Source organism: Sorex araneus, chromosome 2 (assembly GCF_027595985.1).
Source record: "Sorex araneus isolate mSorAra2 chromosome 2, mSorAra2.pri, whole genome shotgun sequence".
NCBI lineage: Eukaryota > Metazoa > Chordata > Mammalia > Eulipotyphla > Soricidae > Sorex > Sorex araneus.
In genome coordinates this window covers 369,898,778-369,915,741 of record NC_073303.1, presented here as the reverse complement: position 1 = coordinate 369,915,741, position 16,964 = coordinate 369,898,778, and the positions used below count along the sequence as shown (strand labels likewise).

Genomic DNA, 16,964 nt, shown 5'->3' with positions numbered 1-16,964 from the left:
GTCAGTCCACTCTACAGAAAAGATGTCCAGGTCCCTCCCTAGACATCCAGGCACTCCTTTTCCCAAGAGCTATGACCAGGTCCTGTTCCTGGGGCTGCTGGTCCGTAACCACTTCCTTGCCCCACGCTGTCCACTCATGTGAGTGATGACCAGGTCCTGTCCCACGCTGCTCTCTATTTGTGTGCAGCCTGCCGGTGCCGGCCACAGCTGCCCACACCAGGCTCCCTGGCTCCATGGTCACTGGGCCAGCTGTCCCCCAACAGTTCCTATGCCTAGAGAGAGAGAGTGTGTGTGTGTGTGTGTGTGTGTGTGTGTGTGTGTGTGTTTGTGTGTGTGTGTGTTGGGCCATGTGTGTGTATGTGTGACTAATCCATTTTGGGATTCAGTTGGGAGTCTCTGGGCCAGGGCCGTAGGTGCTCTAAGATGGCACCTGAGGCAAATTGTGGGCGTGACAGCCAGCCTGCTGTGCGGCAGGGGGCTCTGGAAGGGACAGCCCCAGCCCTACTCCTCTGCTACCATGCGACCTGGAGATTTAGTCCTGAACCTGCATCCCTGGGCCTTGCTTGTGGAAACTCTTAGTCGCTGGGATTCCGCCTGGAGTAGGCGAGGAGACAGCACCTACTCCATCTGGGGTGCTGGTGAAATTGGCTGGGTGTGGGGCCCGGAGAGAACTCCGGACTCATTGCTCTGCCTCTGGGCCAGGGCTGTTAGTGCACTAAGATGGCACCTGAGGCAAATTGTGGGTGTGGCAGTCAGTCTGCTGGGTGGGTGGGGACCCGGAGAGGGACAGCCCGGCTCCTCTGCCTCCATTTGGCCTGGAGTTTTAGTCCTGGAACCTGCATGCTTGGGCCTTGCTTGTGGAAGCTCTTGGTCACTGGGATTCCATCTGGAGCAGGCGAACTTCTTGTGTTTCAATAATTTATTGTAGAAAAATTTAAAGTAAAGCAGTATTCATCTGTACTCAGAGATACCATATTTGTTGTATATTTTTCTGATTATTTTCTGAAATATTTTAACGGAGTAGTACGTTTTCAGATTTCCTGATAATGGCCAAAGTCTTAACATTTGTTTAATTTGTGCAGATGAATATTTCAGGTTCCTTTAATTTCAGGTTTCCGGACCGTCTCGAGCTGACCCTAACAGTATGGTAGATGACCTCCTGACACCTTGCTCTCCTGGCGACCCTGGGGCCATAGAGATGACCTGGATGGATGTCCCTGGGGACAAGCTCTTGGAGCCCGTTGTTAGCATGGTCAGACAGTTTGTTTGATTTTAAGAAAAATTGTAAAACATAACTTTTGTCAAAGATAAAAATTTTTAGTAGGGGAGATTAGCTAGAAAATATTTATTTGATTAGACATTTATTTACTACTATACAAACAGAGGTGTAATTGAAGTAATTGGGCATAAGTTGTTAAAAATAATCTTTTAAGTAATTTCTTATGATTTGAGGAAAATTTAATTTTAAGTGGAAAAGCTGTTATTCAAAGCTATACAGTTTTCTGAGTTTACAGGTTTGATATCTGGGTTAACTTCACCAAATTGCATATATTGTTGTCAAGACTTAACTACTAACCTCCATACAAGCTTGGAGTTGTGGGGTTGGGGGGGGGGGCATGTGGCCACCCATGTGGAGCAGGCCCGGGGCTCCTGCATACAAAGGAGGGGTCTGGCTCTTTGAGCCCTCCTCCCCGTGGTGAGAATTTGTTTTTAAAACAAATGTGTTTTTATAAAATATCCAGAGCCCTACCATGTGTCATAGAGTCCATGGACTTCTTTGGAAAGTTTGCAGTAAAACACTTTGAAGAAAAGGTTTGGGGAGTATTGGTACAGCATGTCGCTGACCCGGGTTTGATCCCTAGCACCCCGTATGGTCCCCTGACACGCCAGAAGAGTGATTCCTGAGTGCAGAGCCAGGAGTAAGCCCTGACTTTGCCGGGTTCGGGGGTATTGGGGGAAGGGAGTTATATAAGAAATGACATGACTAATTCATTTGGAAGAATTGAATAAGATTTCATAAGTAATAAGTGTTCTGGGGATCGAAGAGATAATGTAGTGGGCTGGTCGTTTGCTTTGTATGCTGTCAACCTGAATTCAATCCCCGACACCCTTTATGGTCCCTAGAGCACCTCTGAGGGTGACCCAAAAATGAAAGTAAACAAGAATTCAAATTATTATGGAAGGTATATTATTTTCAAGACTTACTGTTACTAGGAAGGTATACCTAATGTGTTTGTGTGTTTTTACAGAAAAACTTCAGATTGTAAAATTCTCTTGTAGATATTCCAAGTCTTATATCAGAATTGACAGTTTTCAGAGAAGAAACTTACATGGTATAAGCAAGTAGGCATAAATAGCTCAAATGTATAACACACACAAATACCTACTAAACAAGTGTGTATACAAATTTGATTTATGAGTTAACTGATCTTAATCCTTATTTCAGAAACTCTTTTTTTGCTTAATCCTTGACATATTTTTAGATTTATTTATTTGATGGGTTGGAGCGATAGCGCAGTGGCAGGGCATTTGCCTTTCACGCGGCCGACCTGTGTCCAATCCCTCCTCCCCTCTCCGAGAGCCCGGCAAGCTACTGAGAGTATCAAGCCCGCACGGCAGAGCCTGGCAAGCTACCGGTGATGTATTGGATATGACAAACACAATAACAATAAGTCTCACAATGAGAGACGTTACTGGTGCCCGCTTGAACAGATCAATGAGCAACAGGATGACAGTGACAGTGACATTTATTTGATGGGGGGATGGTTGGGCCAATTCTCACTGTACTCGGGGTTTTACTCACAGCTGGCTCTGTGGTCACGGTTCCCTCCTGGCAGGGTTTGTGGGGGACCATGTGCAGCACAGCAGAGCAAGCCCGGGTCGGCAGCATGAAAGGCAGGCTCCTAAACCACTGGAGTAGCTCTGACCCATAAGCTTATTTTTTAAAGTTTTGTACTTGGGACCACATTCTCTTTTAGGGAACATGTACTCTAGACATTTTAAAAACCAAATTCCTTTTATCAGCATATTTTATTATCATTTAATTGATAATTTTAGCTAATACTTTAACATTTTGTTATTTATTCCCCTTTCTTAAAAGGGGTCATACCGACAGTTTTGTTTTTGTTTTTGTTTTGTTTTGTTTTGCTTTTTGGGTCACACCCGGCGATGCACAGGGGTTACTCCCGACTCTGCACTCAGGAATTACTCCTGGCGGTGCTCAGGGGACCATATGGGATGCTGGGAATCGAACCTGGGTCGGCCGTGTGCAAGGCAAACGCCCTACCCACTGTGCTATTGCTCCAGCCCCCATACAGACAGTTCTTAAGGCTCACTTTCTGTTCGCTGGGGGAACCAAGTGATCCTGGGAATTGAGCCCAGGTTAAATGACATGTGCCCCAGCCCTATTTAGTTCATTTTTATTATCTGATACACTATTTCTTCTAATTATTGATACTGATTATATTTCTTTTGAGTTGCAATTGGAAAACTACTCTTGTGGGGGGGGGGGTTGGGGAGCTCACTGGGCTGGGCTCAGGAATCACTCTTGGCATCTGGGGTGGGGGAGAAGGGGGCGTGAGGAACACCTTCCCCACCTGTCTGTCACACTAGCCCTGGAATCTGCTCTTACTTAAGAAGACTAAAAACCGGAGAAGACATCAAGGGCATATTTGGGGCACCTTTGTCTTGACGCTCAGAGGAATGTCTTGCCGATGGGTAACGGGGGGATCCCGACGATTGGATCAGGGCAGGCACACGCAGCTGAAGGCTTCTCTGTGGGGAGCAGTGCCGGGAGGATGAGGAATTGGATGTAGTTAGTGGACGGCACTGCAGCTGCTCAGATCAGCACTGTCATCTCGTTGCTCATCGATTTGTTCGAGCGGGCACCAGTAACGTCTCTCACTGAGAGACTTATTGTTACTGTTTTTGGCATATCCAATATTGGATCAGCCAATATTGGGTCACAGTAGTAGCAATGGCAGTACAGTACGTTTACTCTAAATGTATGAAAATCAGCCCTATTTCTGAGAGTGTATGTGACTGGATGTTCCTAACTCGCCCTCTCTCCTCCCCGACAGTCGGATATGTTGCGGTCCCTCTCGAGCACGAAGCCCACAGTCAATGAGCAGGACTTGTTGAAACTAAAGAAGTTTACGGAAGATTTCGGCCAGGAAGGCTAGACCAGCGGCCCCAAGGAAGACCCTTACCATTTATGTTCTTTCTGTTTGTAGGTATTTTCGCCTTTCTTGGCTGACATTCAGATTACTCGCAGTAAAGCTCTCTGGCCACAGGGGAATATAACTCTGACTTCATCGGTTCCTTTCAGTTTGATCTGTGCTTTTCCATTACCTATTTGGTGGCGCCTGTTATTATACCCAATTCTAAAGGAGGGGGCTTATCAGGAAATGAGTGATTTATCAATGGCAAGAATAGAAATTACCCAGTTAAAAAGAACATTAAAGTTGACTTGAGATGGCAAATATATAAAATTGTTATAAATGGTGATCTTTGAAAGCAGTTTCTTTTTTAAACTAGAATAATAAGGCTGTATTTAATATTTTTAAAAATATTCTTAGGCATCATTCTTATCAATGTAAAATTTTGTTTACTTATTACAAAAATTTAAATGCTAGCGTCTTTACTCTCAGGGATGGGCAATAAAACAGCAAAGAGCACTGTGATTGGGTTAAAGATACTGATTTGTGTTCTGGTTCAGGCTCTGAATGAATCCTTAGGATAAATTGATGTTTATCTCTGTAGATTTAAATAATTTGTTTAAAAGCAGCAGGCTTTTATATTTAACTAAATACCTTTCACTGTGCAATCTCAAGAGAAAGACTTTCTAAATTAGGCATTGTCTTTATCTTGAAGAAATTTGTCTATTTCAGTGTCTTTTACTAGCAAGATTGACCAAAACAGGTGGATAATATGTACTTTTTAAACAACTTTGTTATGAAATACTGTAATGGAAACCTTTGCTAAAAAGATTGACCTCTTCGAATTGTGGGAAATTCATTGTGTGATATTGCAGTATGTGTGTATGTGTATACATATATATATATATATATACATAAAATTTTTTAAAAAATATAGAATAGCAAGGGTCTTGTCTTTTATCTTTTATGTTCAGGGAATGTCTTTTTCCTGGCCCACACATACAGTATCAGTGTGATGCTTCTTAAAGCTTTGGAGTTGAGCTGATGTCTCCTTAAGTAATAAAATACAAACTTGATATTATATTATTTTAATATCTTCAAATAAGTAATCTGAGGGTGTGTATTATACACTTTAGCATCAACACTAAGTTGTGCCTTGTATATTTGCATTGTCTAAACTTGCAAAACATTAATTTAGCTAGAATAAGGTAGATGCCTTAATTCTACCTTGCAAATGCTATAGAATTAACTTGCATTTTTAAATATATTTGCACATTTTGCATATTATGCAACTTGGTTGCCTTTGGGTTTTCTGTACAGATGTTTTTGTTGATATTAAATGGAAATCATAGGCGTGAAAAATACTGTTCTTAAGTGAAGTAAATTTATATAATCTTCAGTTGGCTAATCTTCTGTGTATGCTTTTTTTGGAGATCTGTATAATAGAAAATACTGTCTTAAGTGATTACACAGAAATTATTAGAAATCACTAAAATATGAAAATTAATTTCCAGCAGTTTTTAAGTGAGAACTAGGAATTAATTTGGTAGACTAACTCTGAATTCTTTGTGATTGTCTTATATGGTAGTTTATATCCTGTGCTTGCGGCAGAGTTATGCAGGCAATCTTGCTATTAGTTGCATCATTTGGAAAATCAATAGTTATATTATAATTACAGTATTCTACTTAAATTGATGAAGCACCTGACTGAATAGTATGGAAGTATAGTGTTGATCTATAAGGATATGCTATTACACTTTATTCTCACATACGCTCTTAGAGCTGTGTCTGTCCATATTCCTCTGGTTTCTCCATTTTTGGCTCTAAAATGATTTCTGGAATGTGATCGCCTCAGACATACTGTGGAATATGGCACATAGATCATTTCCGTGTGTTTTTCAGTGACAGGTGAACGAGTCTGAGGAGACCAGATGTCCACATCCTTTGTTGTTGTTTGGGAGCCACGCCCGGCAGTGCTGGGGGCCCTCCCAGTGCGGGGCCAGGCCTGAGGGCTCCCGGGTGCAAAGCCTGTGTCCCGGTCCTTGGTGCCGGCTCCCTGGCCTTGATTCATGCTCTTCTTATCCAGAGTTAAAAGCATCAGAAAACTTCGAGGTGTTTTCGCAACTGCCAAGTCAATCTTACTTTAGCATCTCTATGAACTTTCATACATATATTTTAGAATACATATGTATATTTTTTTAATCGCAGTGTGAAACCTATAAAGACCTTATTTACAAAGAGTGTTTCATGAGGACATTGATTTCTGGGTTGACAACATGTGCACACAGAAAAGTGGAAAGAGTACGTTTGACTAATGTGCAATAGTACATTTGTGTAGTTAAGAAATGGACATAACCTTCCAGGACTGTTCCCACCTGTGTTGCTTGACATGGCTGCAGGTGTGGCAACGTGGAGCGTTTGTGTGGGGGTTTCATCTCCACTCTGAGCGCTCAGAGACCGTTCTTTCCTGCCCGCCTGCCTGCCTCCTCACGGCCGTTCATACCATCCTCCCACCCTCACATGGTGTCCTTTCTTCTTCCTCTGCTGGTGCAAGTCTGACCTTCCTTAGAAATAACGCATGACCCTTGTTACAGAAAGAAGTAATTACCCACATGCTACTTTTCAGTTTCTCCAGCACCAAGTTGCCATTACTCTCTTAAGATTTGCACGGTCACAGCACATTCTGTTGGGTATTTACCAGCTAGATTGTAATTTCGTCACAGTTACTATTCCCTTGGAATTAGCATGGCGTGGACCATATTTATCACTTAATAAAGGCTTGAAAAAGAGATCAGGGACTCCAGGGACATAAACATCCTGCGTAACGGACTTGATTTCCGGTACTGCAGATCTCCCTCCCAGAGGACCGCTGGGTATGATCCTAAAGTCAGTATTAGTAAGGAATCAGGAAAGTCTGTCTTTTAAAGTTGTTGTTTTTTTTTTTTAAGTTTATTGGTGAAATTTAAGAAAAGGGCCGAGAGGCGAGAGCGCTCTAGGGAGGCTGCCCCAACCACCGCCTCCGCGGCATCCTGGCCGTGAGCTGCTCGGCCGTCCCGCGTGGGGCCTCCACCGGCTCTCACATTCCCTCCCGGACACCGCTGGGGCCCGCTGCACCCCGGGGCTGTCCCTCCAGCCAGGAAATCTCCAAAGGGTTGTCAAGCTGCGGCCTTGAGGTCGCAGATGCCACCCTGTGGTGCCCGCTCCCTCCTGGAGACCGCCAGGGTGAGCACCTCTCGGCACCACTGCAGAAGTTCGGGGAGCACATCTCTGCAGCATCCTCCCTGTGCGGCCACCTGGGCCACCAGCGCCCAGGGAAATGCCAGGCCTACGTCACGTCAGTCCTGACGTTGGCACGGGCATTGTGGGTTCGTCACCTTTCCTAATAGAAAAGAACTTCAGCAAGAGGCGAAACAGGAAAGCAAGGTGATTTTTTAATTGAAAATTAGAAACAGGCTCGAGGAGAGAAAGAGGGGAAATGTGTTCATGGGCAGCAGAGAGCCATCGAGACAGGCAGGTGAGAGGCATGCCCAGGGGAGAACTCGGGTTCGAGGAGAGAAAGAGGGGAAATGTGTTCATGGGCAGCAGAGAGCCATCGAGACAGGCAGGTGAGAGGCATGCCCAGGGGAGAACTCGGGTTTGAGGAGCCGGCCTTAAGGAGTTTATTAAAACTCAATACCCACTTAGGATTCAAATCGATACTAAACTAGGAACGGGGCAGAGAGATAGTATAGTGGGTCAGGCCCTCTGGCAGTCTGCCCGGGGTCATCTCTGCGCCACACTTGGCCCAGCCAGTGCGGTAAGTTTAGGGTTTTAATGGAGGAAACAAAATTTTCACTCTCACATGGCATGATTGTGTATGTCGAAAATTCATGTGAATGTAAAATTCAAAAGAATTTATAAAGATCAAGTTACAAGATAAAAAGTACATATTTTATATTCTTGGAGAAGTACTATTACAGCATTAGATGACATCAGGAAAAATAAAAGCCTCAGATATCCCAAAATGAATCTGAAAGGAACATAGGACCTGCACGTAGAAAGCTATGAAACAGTTCCCCCCAAATGTTTAAAGTTGCTAAGTAGAGAGCTAGATAGACTCTACTTCTGAATGGGAAGGCCCCCTCTTCAAAGAAGTCAGTTCTGAGCAAATTGGCTTCTAATTTAATTCCAGAATTTAGAACTGGGTGACTGATAACATGTATATGGGGGGAGAAAGAAAAATAGATCTCTAATAATGTACTAGTTATTAAAAGGCTATCTTTTACACTTTGGATTCATGTTAAAACAGTATCTTTCTCCTAGCTCTGTTTTTCTCTTAGTCGTCCGTAACATCCATTTCGACCTCGGCAGTCTACATAGATATCTGGAATGATTTCCACTGCTGTGTTAATGTTATTTGTGGGAGTGGGATTTGGCTGATTTTATTTATTTTTTTTTGCCTCTTTCATTGTCTGATATACTCGTTATCTTCTTTTAAATGAGAATCTCTCTTGCTGCTCCTTATAGCCACTCCTTGCGTTGTTTTTCTCTGTAGCAATTGCCACAAGCTAACACACTGTATAATTTACTTTTTTTCTGATTTGTACTTTCTCCTCCTGATGTGTATACTGAGCTGGGATATTCTTTTCTCTTTTGTTCTCCTCTGTGTTTCCAGTATCTAGAACAGTGCCTGGTGTCTGATGGGTGCTCAATAAATCTTTGTTGACTGAATGATTCTTTGTTTTCCTTCGAAGTTTGCATACTCTACAGTCAGCGTGCGTTATTCCCACCCCCCTTCAATTTTTTTTTTTCACTTTTTGATGGTTTTTTTTTTTTTAAAGAAAATTGGGAATTGAGGCCAGAGAGATAACATATTGGGTAGGGTGCTTGCCTTGCACGCAGCCAAACCAGGTTCGATCCCTGGCATCATACGATCCCCAAGCCCACCAGGAGTGATTCCTGAGTACAGAGCCAGGAGTAACCCCTGAGCGTTGCTGGGTGTGGTCCAAAAACCAAAAAAGAAAAAATAGGAGTTTAAAAAAAATGGGAACTGAAACATACACATACACTAAAATTTTAACTGGCTCTAACTGGGTGATAATCTGTTTTTGTGTTTTGACACTAGGTAAGGTTTTATGTTTGTAATCTTTAAATGATTTTTATTGCTAAATATGTAGAAATTTTAAGAAAGAATTAGCCCTTTAGACTGCTGATCATTGGAATTTTTCTTCTGGAGCCCTAGGAGATGACAAAAACTCTTAGGAAGAGAGGGAAAAAAAAACAAGACAGTTCATCCAGTAGCCATCACTCAGTTTGGAGGGTGCCATTCATCCAAACTTGCTTCCTGGTTTGGGCCACATCACTTCCTCCCGCAGGAACCGAAGTAGGAAGAACTCGTGTTTCTGCATCACTTGGCAGCCATGGCCTGGCCATGACGTGTTAGGCAATACTACCCATGTTCTGCCATAGTGTGTACCGTGGCGATGGCAGGACATCAAAACAGGCTCGGCAATAGCTTCTCACTAACCGGCATGTTTCTGGCAACTCTTGATGAGACAGCTTAATTGCAGCATTATCTATGGTCACGTGGAATGATATGCTCAGCGAAGGCAAGGTCTTGAGAAACGTTAACTTTGTAGCTGTTGTGGAACAAAGCAAAGGCATGCGAACGATTAACTGAGGTCAGGGTGGGGGTGGAAATCTATGAATGGGCTAAGATAGTTCTTGGATCCAAAGTACTAAAGTTAATCAGAAGCAAAACTCAATATTTGTGCATTTGTGAGAATTTGGAAGAATCTGAGAATTAGCGGATATTTGGAGGACAGTGTGTTGGGATGAATTAAGTTATTCAGTTTGGAAATCCTTTTGTTCCAGATATGGTTGAAATAACATGGGTTCAGTCAACAGAAACTCTGAATTTGGTATTTTGGTTTGAACATCTGAGAGGGTTTTAATTGCTTGCATGACTGGTTTTAGAGATTGAACTCAACGCTGGACTCACTGTGCACTCTAATGTGAAAAACAGTCAACATCTGTAGGAATCAGAAATGTTGGGATGGATTTATCATATGAGATTCATCCAAAAAGCCACAACAGTTATGAACCGGAAACCAGTCCATTAACCAAGGCTTTGCCAGATGAAAGGAATGCATTCTGAAGTGTTTCACTTGGCCCTCTAATTTTGCTGAAACTGGAAGGATTCTTTGGTTACAGGAGCCAAGTAGTGGCAGTTCACCTGTATAAGCCAGGTGGAGTTGTGTGATAAAATGTCTTACCCCAGAGATCATAAGCAGTAATTCAGTAGTTATGGGATTCCCTGCGATCAAAATAAATGGCATTCCAGCTCTTAAGATGCTCTTCAGCAGCATAACTCCCCAACTCCCAGTTCTGATAAAACTTGAGACCTGGCCGTGATGGATAGCTAACATCTCGCTCCGTTTCCAGGACAGAGTCGGGCCATCGACTCTGACACTTGAGATTCTCTGTGTTTGAGGTCGGCTCATGTATGAACATAGGGAAATGTGTAGTTCTGTGATTTTCCCTGCTGTCATACTCAGAGGGACTTGAGGCTACTCAGTAAATCTGCAGTAAGATGCAGAAAGGCAGTACGTGGACTTTGGGAGCATTCTGAGGCACTAACTGATTCTTTGTGGGGAAATCTGGTAGTCACCGTCTATTTCAAGACTTGTGGGCAAGTGTTAAGGGTATGAACTATTGGCCACAGACTTCCCCATGGCAGGTCTAATGGAGAATCTTCAACAGTGATTCAGACGTGGCCCCAGTTCCCTGGCCTGTGGTATAAAGGTCAAAGGGAAGCGAAAGAGAAATCCTCTGGAATGTACTCCCTCTTTAAAGAGTCATCACGCACTACTTTGTACACTCACAGAAATAAAAAGTCCCTGGCAGCATTAATGGTGTTGAAAAATGTGTGATACTAACTTCAGGATGGGTAGTACAGAACAAAAAAGTGAGTTTTAAAGAATATTAGTCGGGGCTGGAGCGATAGCATAGAGGGTAGGGCATTTGCCTTGCACGCAGCCGACCCGGGTTCGAATCCCAGCATCCCATATGGTCCCCTGAGCACCGCCAGGAGTAATTCCTGAGTGCAGAGCCAGGAGTAACCCCTGTACATCGCCTGGTGTGACCCCAAAACCAAAAAAATAAATAAAAATAAAGAATATTAGTCTCTACATTCTGTTTATCTATTTGTCTGTTTTATAATCAAAGTTATCTGGAGACCCGTGAGGGTCGGAAGGACCCTGAAGAACAGGCAGACGCACAGAGTAAGTGCTGGTGCCGGGCTTCCAGGAGGCGACAGCAGGACGTGGGAGCTTCAACACGTTTAGAGTTGCGCAGGTAACGACTAGGTGAATTCTGAGTGGTGAAATTTACTGTCAAAGTGGCGAGTGAGGACTTCATGCGAAGGAGCTGGCGGCTTCTCTGCCTCTCTCTGAAACCTGGGAGAGCACAAGATCAAGACTGGAGATGAAGATCCAGAGCCATGGCCCGACCTGGGACTCAGAGAAAAACTGTCTTCAGCTCTGCACAAGGCATTCCCGAAATTCATGGTTTGAGGGGGGAGCCGATTCCTCTCTCGGTTCCGAGGGGCAGGAGCCCTGCAGCAGTCGCCGTCAGCCAGTGGTTGGGACTGGACACGAGGGCTTGAAGGGGGCAGCAGACAATGTCCAGGCCCCTGAGTCTCAGCTCCACACACCAGGCGGCCTCGTGAGTCGTCCAGTAGTGGCCCTTTGGGATCTGGCGCCCGCCTGGCATGCTGTCCCGAGGATCGCCCCTGCCCCCAGCCTGTCTCCGAATACTCTTCCTTTCGAGGCTCGTGGTGCTCCCTGGACAAGTACCACACTTGGCCTCTGTCTGCGAGCGGCTAGTTGGGTGGCTTCTCATCTTGTCGCCACTGTCAATGGTGCTGTGAGCACTGCTGCCCGGGACCCTGATGGGATCTGTGCTTCCAGTTTGGGGGCATGTGTCAGGCGTGGCACGGCTGGAGTTCCGGGTCGTTCTGTGTTTGACTTTTTGAAGAGCTCCCAAATTGTTTTCTGCGGTGACTACCATTTCATATTCCCATCAGGAATGCATGATATTTCCGGTTTCTCCACGTTCCCCCACTAAGCGTGTATTCTAATGTCCCCATTCTCTTTTTTCTGGGATTTTGGTAATAGGTACCTCAGGGGGTATGAAGCATATTTGTTATTTTTATATATTTGTGGGGGGACCCAGGGGCCACTCCCAGCAGTACTCAGACAACTGGGCCAGGTATTTGGGTCTGGAAATCTGGTGCACCTTATACAAGTCAAGTTAAAGTGGATCGGAGACACTGAGGTAGACCAGAATCCATAAAATATAGTGACAAAAATATAGGCAGAACACTCCAAGGTTTGAACCTCAGAGCTGCTTTCAATGATACGGGGCCATTGGTAAGGACATCAGAAACAAAGTAAAGAAAGGGATGATATCAAATTAAAGAGTTTCTTCGTGGCAAAAAAATACATAAATGACCTATATAAAACTAAAAAACACCCAACTGGATTAATTTGTATAAATTCAGTATACATTAATTTGTATAAATGAACTCATTTAATAAATTTGTATAAATGAGCTCATTTATACAAATTAGTTCAGTTATTTTCTAACTGTAGAAAATGCTTGCAATCAGCACACCAGGTAACGGGTTAATACCCAAGATATATTGAGTATTCACAAAGATCAAAAACAAAATACCCAAAGAAAATAGATACTTCTGTAAAGATGGACAGGTGGCCAATAAGCCCATGAAAAAGTGCACATCATTGCTGCTGGGGAAATCCAAATCGAGACAATGAGAGACCATCTTGCCCTGTAAGAATGGCACATGGCAGGCAAATGTTGGGAACCATCTATCGGTGGGAATATGGTAGGAAAAAACTGATCCACTGCTGGTGGGAATGTCGACTGGTTCAAGCCCTTTGGAAAACGTAAGATTCTCAGGAAAGTAAGACTAGAGCTGCCATATGACCCAGCAATTCCAGTTCTCGGTATGTACCCCCAATGCACAAAAACATCCATTCATGGGGACGTGCACACTGCTATTCAGTACAGCATCCAGCACAACCGAGAGGATATGGAACCAGCCAGGAGGAAGCCCTGAGCGTAGCCTAACACCCAGAACAAGTTGCAATTTGAAGAATATAGAGGAATAATTTTAGGGACCCACAATAGGTTCCAAGGAGGAAGTGGCAAAGGCTGAAGTCGCGGAAGAGGTAATAGACAAGGGGTCAAAGCCAGGTGGAAGGCATGAGGCAGGTGGATGGCTCTGGAGGTCAGACCCCAGTCCTTTCACACAGGCTGTTCTCATTCTTATAGATTTAGCATGTTGGTGGTTTGGTTCAGTAAAATAGTTTTTTTTTTTGGTTTTTGGGTGGTCACAGCCGGCAATGCACAGGGGTTACTCCTGGCTCTGCACTCAGGAGTTACTCTTGGCGGTGCTTAGGGGACCATATGGGATGCTGGGAATCGAACACGGGTCGGCTGGGTGCAAGGCAAACGCCCTACCCGCTGTGCTGTCGCTCCAGCCCCAGTGAAATAGTTTTATCTTTCGGCTTTTCGGGCTACATCCAGGGGTTCTCAGGGGCTTCTGGCTGGATGCTTGGGGTTGCTTCTGGTTGTATTTGGGGGACAGTAGGTGCCAGGAATCCAACTGTGTGCTTAGCCCATTGGTCTCTGGCTCTAAAGCAATATTTCTGAAGTGCTCTAATTTTAAAGTGATCTAGTGATGTCATCTTTTTATACATGCAATCTTAACATGATGGTATGAAGGAAGAATTCCAAGATTTCGCATCTAATTGCTGGCAAACACAATCCACTTTTCAAAATGATAAAGGATCTCTTTGTCAACAAATGGGACTTGCGGCTTAAGTTTTATGCAGGAATGTTTTCTAATGGGATAGCTGCAAAGTCTAGAACAAAAATATTTTGGCTAAGTCACTTATATCAGAAAGTTAAGTGCATTGCTTCCTTCTTACTAAACAGCAGCCATAGAAATAAACTATGCTCAGTGAGGAGTACAATTTTTGAACTTTTACAAACATTTGTAAGTTGATTTAGAAATGATTTGGGGGGCTGGAGAGATAGCACAGCGGGCAGGGCGTTTGCCTGCACACGGCCAACCTAGGTTCGATTCCCAGCATCCCATATGGTCCCCTGAGCACCGCCAGGGGTAATTCCTGAGTTCGGAGCCAGGAGTAACCCCTGTGCATCTCTGGGTGTGACCCCCTCCCCCAAAAAAAGAAATGCTTTGGGGCTGTCTTAGCTGGAGCTGCCCTAACAAAATAGTGGACCAAGTGATGTAACAACAGATACTCATTTCATACAGCTCTGGAGACTGGGAAATCAAAGATCAGGGTGTCAGCAGACTAAACTTCTGCCAAGAGTTCTTTTCCTGAGTTTCTGAAGACTGACTTCCTGTTGTCTTCCATTGTCTGTGAAGGGGGATAGGTAGGGCTGGGGAGGAGAGACCAGGAGTGAGCATCTTCTGTTTCTTCTCTGGGACAGGAACCCTATCGCTAAGGAAACCGCTGTGAAGACTTCTTTAGCGTCTGCAGTTCCATTGCAGGTTAGGGCTTTAACGTGAACCCTGGATGCGGACATATTTCTTTTATACGCGAATATATTTCACAGCTGGTTTTAGTAACACAATAGTTACTAAGGAGGAATGCTGCAACCCAATTTGGAAAAGAATTGGACCACTAAATGTGCTTATTCATCGAATTTCTATTTCATTATCTTGACTCTCATACAGAAATAATGGCACGTTTTGCAGGGTCCAATAAGCATCGAAGGGTCAAATCAGAAGTTAGAGCCTTGGAAAAAGTGAACGTCCACAGATTGCTGTGGCCTAGTTTAGATTGTTTCCACAGCTGAACATCGGTAATGCGAGTGATAAAGCCATTGGCTTTGAAAATGCCTCACTCACATGACTCCCGCGGGGGGTTAGCGATTGTCTAGGAGCTGGGACTCCTGAGTGGACGCCTCCATTGTCCTTCACATGGACATGGCCACAGATGATGGGAGTTTACATGAAGTCTCAAGGGTGTTTCCCAGGAAAGCCAGGAAGAAGCAACATGGGCTCTGAGTAAGTCCTAGAATGTCCCTTTTTCCTCAATGTATTGGTCACAGTAGTCACAAAGACCCACCTCGCTCAGGGAACTGGTCCCTCCACACGGTTTGTGAGTGTCAAGGTCACAATGAAAAAGAGCACTTGATTTGGAAAAACAGTGGCAGCAATCTTTGGAAATGATAGCTTGCTATAGAAGATGGATGTTTTTGGTTGTCTTTTTTTTTGGGGGGGGGAGTTCTCTCAGTGTTTAGGGGACCTGAGAGTCTCTCCTGGGGATAGTTGGCCAATCAGGTTAGGGGTTCCATCTTAGGGTTTTCTCAGCCTCTGAAAATATCTATTAAACTATCATTATTATTATTAAAATGACTGTGACTGAGTTACATTTTGCAGCCCTAGACAATATTTGTTAAAGTATTTTCTTTTCTTGGGGGCCGGAGCGATAGCACAGCGGGTAGGGCGTTTGCCTTGCACGCGGACGACCTGGATTCAATCCCCGGCATCCCATATGGTCCCCCAAGCACTACCAGGAGTAATTCCTGAGTGCAAAGCCAGGAGTAACCCCTGAGCATCGCTGGGTGTGACCCTAAAAGCAAAAAAAAAAAAAAAAAAAAAGTCTTTTCTTTTCTTTTTTTTTTTTTTTTTTTGCTTTTTGGATCACACCCAGCAGTGCACAGGGGTTACTCCTGGTTCTGCACTCAGGAATTACTCCTGACGGTGCTGGGGAACCATATGGGATGCTGGGAATTGAACCCGGGTCGGCCGCATGCAAGGCGAATGCCCTACCCGCTGTGCTATTGCTCCAGCCCCTAAAGTATTTTCTTAAGTGAATTTGTGGGAAGTTATAAAAATTGGTATTTTGCATGCCTTTTGGTTTTATTTCTAAATGGTATACAAACATAAAGGAAATTAAAAAGGGATTTCAACACAACTTGGGAAACAGTGGCGTCTGCTAGGAACGAAGAGTCCGAACTGGCTGGCGGAGGTCAGTGGGCGGCACGTCCAGTTGGGAACATTTCCAGGGCTGTTGTGCAAGGCCCCGCGACCCTGGATTGCCCGAGCGTAGGGCTTGGTCACCGCTTTTTTGTTTGTTTGTTTTTGTTTTATTTTGATGTCTTTCACTGGAAACTGTTGTATATTTGTTATTTGGGTCTTTTTTATTTCTTCTTTTTTTGTTTTTGGGATACCCTGTGCTCAAAACTGTGCCCAGGGCGACTTCTGATTCTGTGCTCGGACATCACTCCTGGCAGGGCTCAGTGGACCAGGTGGGTGACAGTGATCAAGGCTGGGTCAGCTGCATGTAAAGCAAAACACCCTCCCCGCCATTCTCTCTCCAGACCCTGCTTTTGTTCTGTTTCTATAATTTACATCATATACATTCATGTATGTATGTGTGTGTGTGTATACACAGGGATATATATATATCCCTATGTTTGCTTTTACATTCTTAAGATATACAACATTTATATGCTATTCTTGGCCCTAGCCCCTACATTTGTTTTCATCTTTATTCTACTGTTATTTATATATACATACATATACATATATGTGTATGTGTGTGTGTGTGTGTATTCATTTCTCAAATCTCCCAAGAACAATCCTTATGCTGCAATTCCATCTTTGGACCAGGTGGCAGTTCTCCTACCGTTTGTGGCCCCAGGTTGGCACATTAAGCCTTAATGCCCAATATCAGGACACTTGGAGATGTCATAGAGGGGGTG

The 16,964-nt window shown here is 44.1% G+C and overlaps 1 protein-coding gene across 2 annotated transcripts in view; it reads left to right on the top strand.

The window, feature by feature from the left end:
- Positions 1–8,901, top strand: part of VPS4B (vacuolar protein sorting 4 homolog B) — a 34,162-nt gene extending 25,261 nt beyond the window's left edge. Inside the window, exons 10-12 of one of the 2 annotated variants that reach the window (XR_008628561.1) lie at positions 1,112–1,252; positions 4,080–7,671; positions 7,763–8,901. Coding sequence is in view for 1 of the 2 variants with exons in the window: in XM_004601696.3 (XP_004601753.1) it covers positions 1,112–1,252; positions 4,080–4,181 (243 nt within the window). In the remaining variant the exon portion in view is untranslated. Of the gene's footprint in view, positions 1–1,111; positions 1,253–4,079 lie in introns of both variants that reach the window. The other variant, XM_004601696.3, reaches the window with a different exon arrangement.
- Positions 8,902–16,964: the final 8,063 nt, after the last annotated feature.